Source organism: Mirounga angustirostris, unplaced genomic scaffold, assembly GCF_029215605.1.
Source record: "Mirounga angustirostris isolate CCGP_5_RB_7025 unplaced genomic scaffold, mMirAng1.0.hap1 SCAF_15, whole genome shotgun sequence".
Lineage (NCBI taxonomy): Eukaryota > Metazoa > Chordata > Mammalia > Carnivora > Phocidae > Mirounga > Mirounga angustirostris.
Window position 1 is genome coordinate 81,881,952 of NW_026991723.1, and position 18,339 is coordinate 81,900,290.

An 18,339-nucleotide genomic window follows, 5' to 3' on the forward strand; every position below is an offset into this window, starting at 1 on the left:
AGCTTTTTCTTTCATCTCTTTCCTTTGTCATTATCTTTCTATCCATCCACTCAAGTACCCACCCACACTCTTTAGTTTATTCCAGGCTCATTTATTGACCACTTACAATCTCTTGATGTGATATATATTAAGGGCAGTATGATAAATCACACATGGTCCCTGTATAACAAAGAAGGCATCATTAAATACAGAATTTCTTTGTGGTTTGCTATGCGCTGAAGAGCATACCAAATATCATACATTTAATTGTCACAACAATACCATATGGTACAAACTACTTTTATATTACAGATGAGAGAGCTAAAGCAAAGAGACTACTTTGTTCAAGGTCTTATTGGCTCTGAGAGGCAAAAACCTGGACTCAACCCTGTATAGCTTTATTAGACATAAGCACCACATTTTTTTTTAAAGATTTTATTTATTTATTTGACAGAGAGAGATACAGCGAGAGAGGGAACACAAGCAGGGGGAGTGGGAGAGGGAGAAGCAGGCTCCCCGCAGAGCAGGGAGCCCGATGCGGGACTCGATCCCAGGACCCTGGGATCATGACCTGAGCTGAAGGCAGTCGCTTAACCAACTGAGCCACCCAGGTGCCCAAGCACCACATTTTTTTTAAAGATTTTTATTTATTTATTAGAGAGCGAGTACAAGTAGGCAGAGAGGCAGGCAGAGGGAGAGGGAGAAGCAGGCTCCCTACTGAGCAGGGAGCCCGATGCGGGACTCAATCCCAGGACCCCGGGATCATGACCTGAGCCAAGGGCAGCCGCTTAACCGACTGAGCCACCCAGGCGCCCTAAGCACCACATTTTGCTGATTGTCAGAGTTGTAAAGAAAAGGGAACTATGTCAAGGCTCCAGGCAGATGTCCAAGTCTCTATATCTTTGATGGAGCACTGGAGTGAAGATCTGGTCCTAACTTTGTATGTCCAGAAGCTACTGTTCTTTTGGTAGGGGAATTCTTGTTCCATTAAGTCAACTAAACTTACCTGGGATGAGAGTAGAAATGATTAACATCATCATTGATTTTATTAATGATCAATTTTCTTTTTTTCTTTTTTTATTATGTTATGTTAGTCACCATACAGTACTTCATTAGTTTTTGATGTAGTGTTCCATGATTCATTGTTTGTGTATAATACCCAGTGCTCATTGCAATGATTAATTTTCAATAAATAATGTAATCTGCCAATGGATGGGAGTCTTGTTTCCTTTCAGCTCAGGTTTTCCCTGTAGGCAGATGTACATGGTACACCAAAGAGGTAACATTTTGAGGCCACTATATGGATAAGGATATTTCAGTGAAATACTGTATTTTTTCATGAATGAGAGAAAAATTGTTAAAATAGTAAAGTAAAAAGAATATACAATAAAAAGCAGAGTCTCTAACCCTAACTTTACTTCATGTTTAGTTTTATCTCTTCCAGTGGTTCACACCTCTATGCCTCTAAATCATAAACCACTTGTTTATGCATCTATGTACCAGTTTTATCAATTTATCTTCTGGCTCTCTATTATGAAAGATGAAGCTTTACCTTGTTTACATTGTCCCCATTCTTCTCTCATCCTTTCCCCAATTTTTGATGATTATTTTAGTTCTTAAATTAGTTGCTTTTCTGCTTTTAAATGGTATACTTAAATCTATATTTCTTATTCCATCAACTTCAGACTCCACTTCTCTTCCTCATCCCTGTACCCTTCAACCTTTGGAAAGCTGTATCTTGACTTGTACATTGTCAAAACTGAAGACATATAAATTGAGTTGTAACCACAGTTAACTTTCCAGGTAAAAGCTAAAAATTAGTAGACCACATTTACATTAGTTTAAACTACATAAATATTTTTCACGCAGAGCCAAATGATGTGCTACAGTTGCATTTATTCTTTGATAAATTCAGTGTTATACCCCACTAAAGGAGAGTATTCCTAATATTCAGATAAAGAATCAAAACTATTTTAAGGACATCTCTCTTGGCGATTTTCTTTACTCTAAAGATCATGAAACAGGAGCTTAAAAGGTAACAAAAACTTATATTTTCCTTTTAGTATTTATTTCTTCCTGTATCCTTCTCTATGTCTGTGGATATAGATCAAGCTATACCCTCTTGCAATCCTATTACTCATTCAAGGCAGCAGCCATACAAAGACTTCCACAGGGAGATATAAATGAAGGTGAACAGAAAGGATGGGAAGGAAGAGAGATGGGATAAGTCCCTTCACAGGTAAAGAGTGAAAGAAAAAGATCTCCAAGAAGGAAAAAGTAGCAAAGGGTATAGATTTATCGATTATGGGAAGAATGTAATAACATAGAGTCCATTTTCTTCCAAAAAAAGCAAAACTGCATTTGTAAACTAATCATATGCAAAAAGAGTAATAAGCAGTGGTAGTGCTCTTGTTGGCTGATTTCTTCAAGACTCATTTCAATAATATAAATAAATAAATAAATAAATAAATAAATAAATAAATAAATAAGGGGAAAAAAAGACTCATTTCTGTATACTTTCTATTTCCCAATATCTCAACAATAGTCTCATCAGAGTCTAAGTTCTGGAGGTCCTGTTTAGACAACTTTGAGGGATCAAGGATGCTGATGCTAGGGGGAGATAGAGAAAGGAGTAGTCCATTTAGGAAAGGTATGAAGATATACACATATACAGATTTGAACACCTTAAGACAGTAAACTAAATTGAAATTGGAGAGAGAGAAAAAAAAGTAAGAATCCCTGGAATGAAACAGAAAAGGATCTCAGGTTTCCTCATTTCCACCTGGTTCTTCGGGGACATCTAAAATCATGGAGAAGGAACAGAGCTAGGGTGTCAAGCCTTAATCCTGCTTATTCTCATCTTTCTTCCGTGATGGAAGAACCAAAAGACATGAGATCATTCACTGCTTTATCAATATCTAAATATTAGGAATATGCTCTATTAAATGCTTCTTGGTCTAAATTCTATTTCTAGTCTGTTCCCCTGTGTTGATGAATCATAAAGTTTGAATCTGAGATGCATAAATCAGAACCTCCTTTTCTCTTTCTCAAAAATGTATGTTCCAAATTATCACAAAAAAAAATTCGGTCCTCTGTCACACATTTCTTGCACCAGAGAACTGTGAAATGTCTTCCCATTCCCTCTCTGATTTCATGACTATATTCTCCATCTAAGCCTTCATATTTTCACTTATAATCCTATTTTTTTCTGTTATAACTGACAATGCTTCTATCCCATTGCTTCCCTTGACTATAATATTTGTACTTCATTCTATCCTTTGATCTTCTTGGCACCAATATCACACCATTTTCTAAAAGAGGATTATGATTATTTTCTGTGCCCTTTCTGTTTACTATGAGGGCAGAGTATAACCTTATTCTCACCTTTTCTCTGTATCTAACACCATACACTCAAGATAGAAAGTATGAATAGAGCTGTGCTCCTTCACCACGTTCCCTTTTCATCATTTTCTGTAAAAGCCTTCCTATATGGTAGCTCATCCCAAAGAAGCAGCATCACTTACACGGACTCATTCTACCAACCCCAAGAGCCTCCAACTGTGTTCAGATGAAATATTAATTCAAGGGGCTGAGCCCATCTACCTTCCTCCATCAGCTGGGACTATAGCTCCAGAGTCTGCTCCTTCTCCTTCCTTATACCTAGATCTCACCATAGAGCTTCTGAAAACAATTGTGTCTATAGGGAAGGTCTACCCTTTGAGGGACACCATAGCCTTCCTTGCATAATGTCAATAGTTGAGCAAGAAAAACCCCAAGAGGAAATTGATTCCTATTTCATCATTTCAAGAAGCCAGTTTTCCCAACCTATCCTTCCTGTTATTGAGTGTCTGTTACTAATCCAAACAGCTTAACCCAGCTGAATTAGCTGCAAGGCATGAGGCTTTATGAAATACCAGTGGGACAACTCTGACCGATGCTACGTTTCTATTCTCCTCTCCAATGACTTCCGCATTTCCTGTCCTCATCCAATTGCATCCTTTGCTGAATTTCATCTACCCATTTTGCTGATCTATTTTAGAACTATCATCCACAGAATACCTGATTTGAACAAGCCTTTGAGTATAAAAGCAGCAGCAGGAAGTGGAGCACCACCCTGAAAAATCTGACATTATATGCCAATTGGATATTCTTTGTTCTACTATAAAGTAGTAACGACATATGGCTTATTGATATAGATTAGATATTGTGGAAATGACTATAAATTGGATACATACCAGTACTGTCCACCATTAACCTGCACAGAAGAAGCTCAGTTACAAACTAGAAAACCAAATGATTAACTGACAAATATGATCAGAATTCAGTGGAAACAAAGAGATTTTACTCAATCAAAATAATATAATTTCCTCAAAAAATGTAATACATTTATTTTTGTTTGCAGAGGATCTATTTGACTTTCTAAAAGCCCTCCTTACTTTGGGAAAGTGACTTATTTCCCCAGTGGATACAGGCTGATGGCATTGTCAAATGGATGTGATTCATTTCTATCAGTCTCATTCTGAGCAGACAGTCTGGATTTTAGACTGTTCTTTCCTCCTTCCACCTGATTTCTTACCCCTTCCATACACATATACCTCTGCTTTAATTATTGCTCTAATGAGTAGATCTAGACATTGAATAGCAACAGCTGCTAATTTCACCAAAAAGTGACCTAACCAGACATTACATCTCCCACACCACCTATGGAGTAATCTCTCCTTTCCAAAAGTCAAACATGAATCTGATAAAGCTTCTACATCCAACTTCCAACTTATGGAAAATACAGAGCACAGAGGAACACATTAAACTGCAATATAATGATGAACTCACACAAATCCAGACTATAGGGAATACCACAGGAAAATTACATGATATCGTCTACAAGTAAATTGCCAGAGATAGAGGCCAGCAGGGGAAAGAGGAAGAAAAAAGGGAAGGGAGGAAAGAAAGAGAGAAGAAAGAGATTGAAAAGACCAAATAACCAGTCACAATATGTAAACCTTATTTGGGTCCTAATTCTTAAAAACTATAAAAACATTTTATTATATTTATGAAACAACTGGAAATTTCAACACTGACTGGCCATTTGATAGTATTAAAATAATTTGTTTCTTTTTAAAGATTTTATTTATTCACTTGACAGAGCAAGAGAGCACGAGCAGGGGAGCAGTAGAGGGAGAGGGAGAGAAGCAGGTTCCCTGCTGAGCAGGGAGCCTGATGCGGGGCTCGATCCCAGGATCCTGGGATCATGACCTGAGCCAAAGGCAGACGTTTAACCATCTGAGCCACCCAGGTGCCCTAAAATAATTTGTTTTAGTATGAAACTTAAATTTATTTATTTTTTCTTTTTCATGAGTATTAAGGAGGGCACTTGTGATAGGCACTTGTGATTACGACTAGGTGTCGTAAATGATGACTCCCTAAGTTCTACACCTGAAATTAAAAGAATCATTTACATGAGAGACTCTGGACTCCATGAAAAAAACTGAGGGTTACAGAAAGAAGGGGTGTGGGAGGATGGGTAACCAGGTGATGGGTATTAAGGAGGGCACGTGTGGTGATCAGCACTGGGTGTTATAGGCAACTAATGAATCGTTGAACACTACATCAAAAACTAATTATGTACAATATGCCGACTAATTGAACATAATAATAAAAAAATAAAAAATAATAATAAATTTAAAAAAAAGAAAACCATTTAAGAAAAGCTACAGGAGTCAAAAGAATGTGGTACTTGCAAAAGGAGAGATATATAGATCAATGCAATATAACTGAGAGTCCAGAAATAAACCCATTTAACTTTGTCAATTGACTTTTGACAAGGAAATGAAGAATGCTCAATGAAGAAAGAAGAATCTCCTCAACAAATGGTGTTGGTGAAACTGGACAGCCACATAGAGAAAAATTAAACTGAACCCCTATCTTATACCATACACAAAAATTAGTTCAAAATGGATTAAAGACAGAAACATAAGGCCTGATAATGTAAAACGTCTGGAAGAAAATGGGGAAGAAGTTCTTTCACATTGGTCTGGGCAATGATTTTCTGGCTATGACACCAAAAACACAAACAACAAAAGCATGATCAAGTGAGACTATATCAAACTAAAAAGCTTCTGCACAGCAAAAGCTTATAGCATTATTCACAATAACCAAGATATGGAAACAACCTAAGTGTCCGTCAACAGAAAAAATGGATTAAAAAGATGTGAGATTTATATATATATAAATAATATATATCTATTATATATATAATATAATACAAAATACAATACTGTATTATAAACTTCAAAATTGCTAAGAGACTAGATCTTCATTTTTCCCACCACAAAAAAGATGAAAATTACATGACTTGGTAGAAGTGTTAGCTCACACTTTGGTGGTACAGCAGTCCCCTCTTATCTGTGGTTTCCTTTTCTGCAGTTTCAGCTACCTGTGGTCAACTGCATTCCAGAAGCAGATGATCCTCCTCCTGATGTATTATCAGAAGGTCAACAGCAGCCTAATCCTGCCACAATGTCTACATCATTGACCTCACTTCATCTCACCACATAAGCATTTCATCACCTCACATCATCACAAGAAGGGTGAGTACTGTACAAAAGATATTTTCAGAGAGACAGACTATATTCACATAACTTTTATTACAGCATATTGTTATAATTGTTCTCTGTTTTGTTATTGTTTATTACAGTTAATCTCTTACTCTGCCTAATTTATAAATTAAACTTTATCATAGTTACATATGTATAGGAAAAACATAGTATATATAGGGTTTAGTACTATCTGCTGTTTCATGCAGTCACTGGGGATTTTGGAACATAACCCCCAAGGGTAAGGGGAACTACTGTAATATTGCAACACATAAATGTATCAAATCAACATATTGTACACCTTAAACCTGCAATATTATATTTCACTTATATCTTAGTAAAAAAAAAAGTTAATGGTACTATCAGTGTTGTACGGTGACAGATGGTAGCTACACTTTTTTTTTTTAAGATTTTATTTATTTATTTGACAGAGAAAGAGATAGCGAGAGCAGGAACACAAGCAGGGGGAGTGGGAGAGGGAGAAGCAGCCTTCCTGCCGAGCAGGGAGCCCGATGCGGGACTCGATCCCAGGACCCTGGGATCACGACCTGAGCCGAAGGCAGACGCGTAACGACTGAGCCACCCAGGCGCCCGGTAGCTACACTTGTGTGAGCACAACATAACATACAGTTATCAAACCACTACGTTGTACACCTCAAACTAATGTAACACTGTGTGTCAATTATACTTCAATAAAAAAGGAGCTCAAGAAGTATTTTTAATTATCACTGTAAATCTCATAAGAGCTAGCAAAATAGAAGTCAATGTCCAGCTCCCAAGAAGCTAATAAGCACAGCCAATTTGTTTTCTTCATTGTTGAAATAGTTCACTGTTCCTTGTTTTATAGTTCCTTATGCAGCAGAGTACTTAGCTTTGCATTTTCTTTGTATATCTTATGAAAATGTAAATAAAATTAATTTAAAATATATGAAATAGAATTTACACACATCAGAATAAGATGCTCACACTATGACAAGCCCATAGAAACTGAGGCTAAGATGTGGAATAGCAGAATCATGGCCCCTTTCACGTTCACTTTTGGGCCAATATTCGCTGAGTGGAACAGGTGTAAAATTGCCATCCCTATTTACCTAAACTGTTCCCTTCCCCTAACTTTCTGATATACACCAGCACACTTCCCACAAGCAAGCACATCAAGTTAGACGTGACCTAATTAACTTCACTGTCTCTGCTTCAGTTCAGATTTCACAGTAATATTCTCATATTTCTTCAAAACTGTGGCCTAGTGACTCATTATTATCCACTTTGATAACTGAAGGTAAACGGTCTGGGGAAGGGGTTCCCAAGGCAGGCTGATGAGGAGCCCTGAGCACGTGTGGCGTGTGTTCACCGCTCTGTCAGATCACCACATCACGAGCTGAATCTGGAGTTCCATAAGTTAGCCAGGCCATCCTTCCCTCGTCTCTCCAAAACCAGCCATGCTCAAACCTTCCCACTGCTTTCCTTAACTAACCAAAATGGCTCTTCAGCAGGCTTATCAGGAGTCCGCCCTCCCCCGTCCAAGCAGCCTGTGAAGTGCACTCTTGACATCCTTGTTGCGAAGGCTGTACACAAAAGGGTTGGCCAAAGGTGTAATGGAAGTGCACATCACAGCAGCCACCATGTCCTTTTCCTGAGAGTTCTGGGAAGGAGGCTGGAAGTAGACTCAAATGATGGTGCCATAGAGGAAGCCAACCATGGTGAGGTGGGATCCACAGGTAGAGACTGCACGGTGGCGACCAGCAGCTGAAGGCAAACGTAGGATGGTGGCCCCAATGCGAGCATAGGAGAGTACAATGAGGGCACAGGGACCTAGCATGAGGAAGCCACCCTCCAAGAATATGGCCAGCTCACTGGAACGTATGTCAGAGCAAGAGGCTCGCAGAAGTGGTCGGTGGTCACAAAAGAAATGGGGAAGTTTAACATTGCCCTCAGCATCCCCAGCCCAGTAAAGAGGCAAGAGAAGTCCCACATGCAGCATGGTGTGCACTATAGACACCACCCAGCTCAAGGCCAGTAAGAAGGCACAGAGTTGGCGATTCATCATTGAATGGTAGTGTAGGGGATTACAGATGGCCACGTAACGATCTAGAGCCATGACAGAAATAACAAGTGTATCCGTAACTCCAAATGCATAGAAGGAAAAGAACTGGGCCAAGCAGCGGGCAGCAGAAATGGCTGGGTAATTAGAGACCAGATGGGCCAACAACTGGGGCAGGGTGACTGTGGACAGCCCCATGTCTATCGTGGAGAGACCACGGAGCAGATAATACATAGGTGAGTGGAGCCTGGAGTCCCTGGAGATAAGCAGCATTAGAGTCATGTTCCCTATTATGGTGACCAGGTAAATAGCCAGGAACAGGAAGAAAAGGAGACCTGGGGAGACTCTAGCTTTTGAGAACCCAAGGAGCAAGAAGACTGGAGAATGTGAAGCATTAGGGGTGCAGCCCATGATGAGTGACAATGAGCCTGCCTGAAAGAGAGTTTGAATCAAAGAGCAAGTCATAGGTAGTAGGCTGGGGATCATAATAGCTCTAGTTGATTTATTTATGTTATTCAAGCTCCTTAATGACTTAAATTCAACTGACCACATGGCCCTTCTGCTAGGTCTATGACTTCACTCCTGTAACTTATTAAAGCATTTTTTCCTACTTCCTTTTCATCCACTCTAGTGGCTCATTTTCTATAATCTATAAACCTTGACAAAGTCCCTCAGCCAGTTATAAACCCTTCATTCAATAGTGTCTTTTCATCCTACTGCTGCTTATCCCCTTCCAATGGCAAACTTCATGAAAAAATTCCTATACTCACTGGCTCTAACTCTTCATCTTCAATTCACACTTCATCCCACTGTAATCCTCGTGATTTCTTCTCTCCGAACCTGTAAGGGACATAATGTATCATTTAATATGTAACATATAAAGAAATGGTTTATTATAAATAGTTGATTTTTATAGTGAAATTGCTTCAGGTTGTCATAAAGTAACTTGTTTTTACTCTTGATTCCATTTTGTTGGTTAATGGCATCACCATAATCATCCATCTGGTTGTCCAAAGCAAAAGCTGGAGGAATCTCTCTCTCATCTCCTCATATTCAATCACTCCTTGACTTCCACATTTATCCTTATGTTCATCCTTTGTCCTTAATCCACTCACACTGTTTAAGCTTCAGCATCTCCTACCAGTGCTAACTTCATAGCCTCATGACTAGTTTCTCTACTTACTCCCCTGATAGATCTTCCATACCGATGCCAGAAGAAAACTTTCAACATGTGATTCCCTATTTAACGAGTCAGGGCCTTCAGAATAGAATCCAAATAGCTTCATCTGGCTTTTAAAGAACTTTTGTTGTCAATAACTAACCTATCTTACCAAGTTCGTGCTGAGACATCTACCCAGTATGTTTAAAACTAGACAGTTCTTTTTTAGTTTTCTGAACATGGTAAGCTCTCACATTTCTGTAGATCTTCACATGTTATTTTGAAAGCTTCACCTTGCTGAAATATGAGGTACTAAGTACCTTCCCACTTAACATAGGTATAAATTTTGAGAAAATATAACAATCATCCTTTTAAATTCATAACTGAGTGTTTAAGAATGTAAAGGAAATACAAGGGTTGATAATCAAGGAGGGATATGAAAAACTAACCTCTAAACTGTCCACAAGGAGGGCATGTGTTGTGATGAGCACTGGGTGTTATACACAACTAATGAATCGTTGAACACTACATCAAAAACTAATGATGTACTATATGCTGGCTAACTGAACATAACAAAAAATAAAATACAATAAACTGTCCACAATGGCATAGTGGTGGTGGTAACAGGTAGGTGGGAGGGGTATACCATTAGTCTTCATTGTCCAGAAGCTAGACAAATAACCCCGATGGTGGAACAGGACGTGAGAGTGGAGGCCTGTGTGAGGCAAAAGGTAGACACCACCACATTAATTCAGGACATTCTAAAGGGTAAGCCTTCAATGAAAGAATATACACAAACAGGAAAATGTATATATACCAGTGTCTACAGGACACCCAAAGAAAACTCGTATCTCTCATCCTGTACTTCCTGGAGAGGAAATGTCTCCCATGGGAATGCAGTTATCGGTCTGTACAGCACATGGAATGGATAAGCTTAATTACAAGACACATATGATCCTAGACCCTCAAACTGAAAAACTAACATAAAAATCATTCCCAGACTGGTAAAAGCCTTGGGATACCTTTTAGAAGCAAATATAAAACTTCTCCACAAGGAGTTGCAGACTCCAGACTGTATAGGAATCCCACAAATAAAAACCAACCAAAAAGATGAGCTCACAATTCAAAATTACTAAACAAACACAAAACCTATTTATTATGAAGATAATCAGCAATCAACAAGTGATAGAATTACCTCCCCCTAAATATCATAAAGTTAAATAATCTGTTAGGAATTATAATTTATGTTTAAAATACTTTGTATCTAAAAGAAGGAATAAAGACTGTAAGAAATAAGATTTTATAAAAGTAAAATACAACAGATTTGGAAAAGACCAAAAATGAATTACTAGACAATACAATATTCACATTCAAAATAAAAACTCAGTGGATGGCTTGGACAATGACTGAAGAGAGTGGCAAGTTCTGAGAAAAATACCCAGAAGAGAGTACAAAGTGACCAAGATGTGGGGAGAGGAGTCAAGACTTTTGGGGGAAAAAAAAATAAGGAGATCCACTATACACTGAATAAATCCAAGGAAAAAATCAATGAGAAAATAGAGGAAAGGAAATATTGAAGAAACAGACTGAGAATTTTCCAGACTTAATTAAAGAAATGAGGCCTCAGATTGAAGAATCACAATGACTCCCAAACAAGATAAATTTTTTAAAATCCTTGCATAGACACTACATTAGAGAAATTGCTATAGAGCAAATAAAAAGATAAAAAATTTTTTTACCTTACTGATTAATTTATTTTCTTTTTTCCAAGTTTTATTTAAATTCCAGTTAGTTAACCTACAGTGTAATATCAAAGTGTAGGATTTAGTGATTCATCACTTACATACAAAGATAAAATATTAAAACCAAGCAGAGAGAAAGGAAAGATTACCTACAAAGGAAAGATTAGACTTTCTGACAGAAGACTTCTCAGCAACAATAGACTCTAGAAGGCCTCATACATCTTTATCCCAATGGGTTCTGTAGAGGCAGCCTTCTCCAATTGTCCTCCATGCACATGCTCCCTTACTCAAATTTTCTTGACATAATACTTAGAGTTGTAATTTTGTTACATGTTTTCTTAAACTATCTTTTCATTTTGAGTTCCAATTTAAAAACATCATGTCCTGACAATGAAATCTGTATGAGATTGGTTCTCAAGCTTCTTGAGACTCACTCTGTGGTTAAGTGAGCCTGTGGAATACAGAAAATGGCAGCCCCAAAGCAAACTCACAATGTCTAGAAACTGCGATATATGATAGAGATGACCTTCTCAGTGTTTGAAGGAGAGGTTATTCAGTCAAATGTACTACCACAACTGCATATACCTATTGTAACTTGTGGTTTACTCATAGTATACATTAGTAGAAAGCAGAGCCACATGCATCAATAAATATAAGTCTCCAAAACATAATATTAACTTAAAAAATACCAGTTCAGAATGACAGGAAAATATGACATATATGAAGATTTAAAGCACGTAAAAATATTGTGTAGTATATATACATATATATGTATAGTATATATACAGTATATGTATAGTATATACATATATATAGTATATGTATAATATATACATATAACCCCATATATAGTATATGTATAGTATAGTGTATGTATAGCTACTATACTGTATAGTGTATGTGTGTGTATACATATATATACATATATATATACTAAAACCATGCATAGGATAATGAATGCTTTATTTGAAATAGTGGTTATCTTTGGGGAAGGAGGAAAGGATAGAGGATAGGAGAGAGAAGTAGTCTGGGTTTTTTTTAAGATTTTATTCATTTATTTGAGAGAGAGAGAGAGAGAGACAGAGAGAAAGAGAGAGAGCACGAGTGGGGATAGGGGCAGAGGGAGAAGCAGACTCCCCGCTACGCAGTGAGCTTGATGCAGGCTTGATCCCAAGACCCTGGGATCATGACCTGAGCTGAAGGCAGACGTTTAACCAACTGAACCACCCAAGCACCCAGTAGTTTGGGTTTTAACTGTATCTGTAGCCATCCAGTTTTTTAAAAATAAGAATTGAAAAAGAAAAAGAATTGAAACCAAAAAAGGTGAATCTTAAGTATTTTTTAAAGTTGGATGCTGACTATATGTATTGTCTTGGTTTCCACACATTTTTCTATATTGTGGAACTTTTCTTACTAAAATATATAAACAGTAAAGGTAAGAATAGAAACAAAAACATAGAAGCTTTAATTTTCTTATATTTTCATTATTTATTCCTTCATAAGACTAAGTATACCATTCTAGCTCAAAATAACATCCACCTCAGTTAATTCAATCCCTGTACACACACAACACTGGGACACTCATGGAGAATCCAGAATTAGGTATTATCTATCTTAGAACTGGGAGAACCAAAGGTTTATTTCCAAAACAATTTTCTAAAATCTTGTGGAAGAGAGGAAGATGTCAAAATACATGTGAAATGTTAACTATCAGAACTATAATGAGCCAATGAGCCTAGACATTTCTCTAAATTGTCTTCCCCTAACTCCAGGCATGTTCCCTGTTTCCAGTTACCATTCGTATTTCTCTGTCTTGCTGTATTAAATTCTACATTAAGTTTCTAATGGAAGTTCTTTCATTTGGGACTGACTCTAGAAATCTACAGCCAGGGACAAAGTTTAGACAGGACTCTGGAATAGAAGGGAGAATTCTTCAGCAAGACTATAATAGACAAAGGTGGAGGGCTCATAACTGCCTACATTTCTCCAGCCTCAGGAGCCCAGGACTAGATTAATCATAATCCCTCACTCATGCTACACCCTATTCATCAGTCCAAGCATCACCAGCTTGCTTGCTCCCTTAGTTTTGAATACTATTATAAACACCCATTAACTTGATTTTAACACAGAAACTAGAACACTGATTATAAATTCATATCTATGTATACATCAGCTCACCCTGACACTTCCTGCCTAAGGTAACCAATCCCTTGAATCTTGGATTAATCATTCCCTTTCTTTCATCAATACATGTTTATATTTGATATATATTTACTATAGGTATTCCAAGAAGAATATTGTTAAGTTTGAAATGATCTGAAATTTATAAAAGGGTAATAAAATTTAAGTAATTAGGGATTACTCAATTTTATGTCTGAATATTATACTACTTAGATTCAATGATATTATTGGGTACAGCTGCGGCTTATTTATTTTTCATTGCTATGTAATAGTCCCTTGTATGAATATACCACAATGTATTTATCCATTCTCTGTGATGTGTATTTGTGTTGCTTAGTTATTCCTGCTACAGGGTATGGGTCAAAGCAGACATAGTTTATATTTCTGTGCTCCAAGTTACTAACTCTCTCATATGGGCAAGTTTCTTGACTTGTCTGAGTCATGGATTTCTAAGATTGACATAGAAGCTATTTTTGCAAAGTTGTTAGAAGAATTAAATAAAATGCCTATTACTGTTTACAAAATTTTTAAAATGTGATCACCTCAAAAGATGCAGAAAGTGCATTTGAGAGAATTTGATACCCATTCATAACCAAAATCTCTTAGCATACTGGAAATAAAAAGAATAACCCAATAAAGTTCATCTAGTATTAACCTATAGTGAAAGTCATATTTGGTGCATCTCTAAAATAATCTCACTGAAGTTTAGGAACAAGCCAAGGATGACTACTATCAAAAGCTCTTATTCAACATTGCTTTGTAAGTCTTAGCCAATGAAGTAATGACAAGGAAAAGAAATAAAATGAATATTCAAAATTTTAAAAATATATATTTCATATTTCATAATCTATTAACCATTTGCTCCATCTTGTATAGTTAAATTAAATATAGTTTGCTTATAAAGTAATTTATTCAAATTTTGCTTCCAAGGTTATCAATAGACAGTCCTCATCATATACAATGACCTGTAACGGTGGTAGTAATAGTAGTAGTAGTAGTAATAATAAAATAAGTAACATTTGTGGACCCCTTGCTACATGACAAATAGTACAAAACACTCTACATGCATGATTTTATTAAACCTGTGCTCTATGAGGTAAATACTATTTTATTCTCATTTTACACATGGGGAAACTGAGGCATAGAGAAATTAAGCAACTTGCTTAATATTGCACAGCAAGTCAGTGGCAGAACTGGAATTTTAACACAGAGAATGGTCAACATCTCAGCCACTGCTTCTTTCAACCCTTGATTTTCCTTCTCTATCAATGGCATTCTTAATCACTATCCCACATATTCTTGATATTTGGTTTTTTCCAATCTCCTGAATACTGTAAATTGTGAATTTCATTCTCCTTTCAGTGGCTAGCTCTTTTCTATATTTTTTTTCCCTTCTTCCCCCATTCCCTTCACTGTGCAGACTCTTCAAGAGCAAACCTGAAGGACATATCCAGTCCTAGAGCCTCACTGACCAACTTAATGCTAATTATTCATAAATCAACATCTTCAAACCTGGCCAACTTCACTGCTACAGTAAAGGGCTGAAGGATTCATCCTACAGTTTTGGTAAAAAATGAATCACATAATGAATCAGAGTATATCAGGGAGGGTTAATAATATAGGTGAAGGATATAGAGAGAATATGAGGACTGGAAGAGAAAAGGAGATGGAAGGATACTCAAAAGAGAAGCAGGAAAGGAAGCGGAGTATGGAGTGGGGAACAAAACGTAGATCTAATCACTATGAATCATTCACACTGGGGATTTTTAATAATTTATAAGAATAATTGCCAAAGAATATTTTGCTCTCAAAGTACAATTGTTACTCCAAGCAGGGATTAGCAACCCTGAAATCTGTGCCTCAGGAAATATCTGACAGGAAACAACAGAAGGGATGAAGTTTCTAAAAATTAATCTAAATACCTGAGTTTGCTTATGGTTCCCCAAAAATAATTTTAGCTAGATCAACTGCAGAAGGTAATCACACAGTCCAGAAGATCATTCATTTATTTATCCATCCATTTGTTGATTAATTCATCAGTTCTACAAGTATTGATTTCTTACCTATGATGGTACGTTAAGACAAACCACACAGTGGTTCTGCCATAAGGAAGCCACAGTGGAGAAAGAGGGGAAGATAAACACTGGATGAAAAACAGTGTGGGGGCTCAGTCATTAAGCATCTGCCTTTGGCTCAGGTCATGATCTCAGGGTCCTGGGATGGAGCCCCGCATCAGGCTCCCTGCTCTGTGGGAAGCCTGCTTCTCCCTCTCCCACTCCCCCTGTTGTGTTCCCTCACTCGCTGTGTCTCTGTCAAATAAATAAAAATTAAAATTAAAAAAAAAAGAAAAACAGTGTGGTAAGTGATATGATAATATATGCAAAGGAGTTTGTGGAGCTTATTTGGAGAATGTTCCATCTCAGCCTTAGGTGAGATCAGGGATGGGCTGAGGGCATGAAAAGGTTTCTGGGAAATAGCAAAATCACAGGAGGGTTAACACATAAAAATTCTCTTCACTGACGCCAAAAGTGCCCTCCATTTTACTCAGAGAGCTGCTAGTATTCTGAATGAATAATGTGAATGTTATATAACTGTGTGTGTGCGTTGTGTGTGTGTTGTGTATAAGCTGTAAGTATCTGACAAAAATTCAGAAAATAATTCTTGAAAAGCAGAAATTTACTCTCAGTTGAGAGTTTCTCCTAAACTTTACTTCCTAAAGTTTCAGGCTTCTAAAAATAATTGTGTGCTGTCACAGAGAGACGACTGGGAAGAACAGTGAGAGTCAGAAACATGGAAATGGAGATGGTGGAGGAAAGGACAAATGGAAAGAGATAATGAAGAAAGAATGCAAAGGTGGGGAGAGAGAGAGAAGAGAAACACACAATGGGAAAAGGAGTAGAGTGAATGGATGAATGAAAGAAACATAAGGAAAAAATAGGAAGAATTTTGATGTGAGAAGAGCAGCATTAAGGGTGGGAATTTTATTTTTAAAGATTTTATTTATTTGACAGAGAGAGAGAGACAGCGAGAGAGGGAACACAAGCAGGGGGAGTGGGAGAGGGAGAAGCAGGCCTCCCGCAGAGCAGGGAGCCCGATGTGGGGCTCAATCCCAGGACCCTGGGATCATGACCTGAGCTGAAGGCAGACGCTTAACGACTGAGCCACCCAGACACCCCAAGGGTGGGAATTTTTTTAATGACTGGGGCATAGATAATGAGCAGAAATAAGATTTTTTTTTTTAAGAAGAAAGGAGAAAGGCATGTGGATGAAGAGTGAGAGGAGGGTGATAATGTGGACAGGGTAGAAGGAGAGAAGAATAGAGAGTGTCATGAAATGGTGGATATAAAGGGAAAGTGAAGGCAAGTATGAGAAATGGAACATCAAGAATAGGAACAGAAGGGCGAGCTGGTAAAAAAGATTGTCAGGATGGAGAGAGAGGGTAATGGCTGTGAAGATACAAAGTACAAAGGATGATGTTAAACAAAATGGGTTCAGAGTGAGAGATATCTAAAAGACAGAGAAATACAAGAATGGGTCAAGGAGAGACAAAATGGAGAATGAAGGCTAGTTCTACCCTCACACTCACCTGACAAGAAAGAACTGCTCTAATTCTGGACTTTGTGGCTCCAGCCTACTGGCTGACCCAGGGATCAGGCCATGGTGCTGAAGGACAGATCGGTGAATGGGACCTGAAGTCAGGGCTGGTGAGGTTGGGTGAGATATAGAGGCTGTGGGGCCCCAGAGACCTTTCCCCTAGAGTCTCCTGGAGGAAGGTCAAGTACAACATCTGCCTCCCATAAAGCAAGAAAGTGTGGACACGAGCTCAAGAGAAAGTTAAAAGCACTGTAAGCTCCTCCCAACAACTCCACTCCACTCTTCCAAATGGGAGATGTAAGATCATTGTCTATGCCCAGGCAACCCCAAATGGCAGACACTGTGTATCATTATCCCAGTCATTTACACCATCATCATATTATTATTTCCCTATAATAATTAAGTATTATGCAATGGCCAAGACCAGAACACTGAAGCTAAACAACAACTGAGTATAATTCTGGGACATACCACTTGCAAGTTCTGTGGATTTGGCAAATTATTTAGCCTCTCTGAGGTTTTACTTCCTTATCTATAAAATTATAATAATATCTAATTCTTTTTTAAAATAATTGATTTAGGGGCACCTGGGTGGCTCAGTCGTTAAGCGTCTGCCTTCAGCTCAGGTCATGATCCCAGGGTCCTGGGATCGAGCCCCGCATGAGGCTCCCTGCTCAGAGGGAAGCCTGCTTCTCCCTCTCCAATCCCCCTGCTTGTGTTCCCTCTCTCGCTGTGTCTCTCTCCGTCAAATATATAAATCAAACCTTTAAAAAATATATCATTGAGAATCTACTGAATACCAGTCCTTGTCCTAGACACTGGTGACCCAACAATAGAGAAGATAATATATATTTCTTCCCTCATGTGTCTCCCAGACCAGCTGATACAGAAGTAATTACAAGTGTAATGAATGTTTTAAAAAGAATTAAGGAATAATCTTGGGGGGATGTCTAAATCAGCAAGGCTTTGCTTTTACCATGTGATCTCTAATGCTCAGGACCCAATTAGGTAGACTTTATTAGTCCTATTTAAAAGATGAATATATTGAGG

The 18,339-nt window shown here is 37.8% G+C and overlaps 2 protein-coding genes across 2 annotated transcripts in view; both read right to left on the reverse strand.

Moving 5' to 3' along the window:
- Positions 1-18,339, reverse strand: part of LOC123849976 (olfactory receptor 1L8-like) — a 254,310-nt gene that overhangs the window by 128,219 nt on the left and 107,752 nt on the right. Inside the window, exon 2 of the mRNA XM_064580069.1 lies at positions 9,384-9,453. The gene's annotated coding sequence lies outside the window, so the exon portion shown is untranslated. The remainder of the gene's footprint in view (positions 1-9,383; positions 9,454-18,339) is intronic.
- On the reverse strand, positions 6,952-9,329 carry LOC123842228 (olfactory receptor 1B1). The gene is given in 1 exon segment (XM_045871611.3): positions 6,952-9,329. A coding segment is annotated over 1 exon segment (1,095 nt). The 5' UTR covers positions 9,166-9,329; the 3' UTR covers positions 6,952-8,070.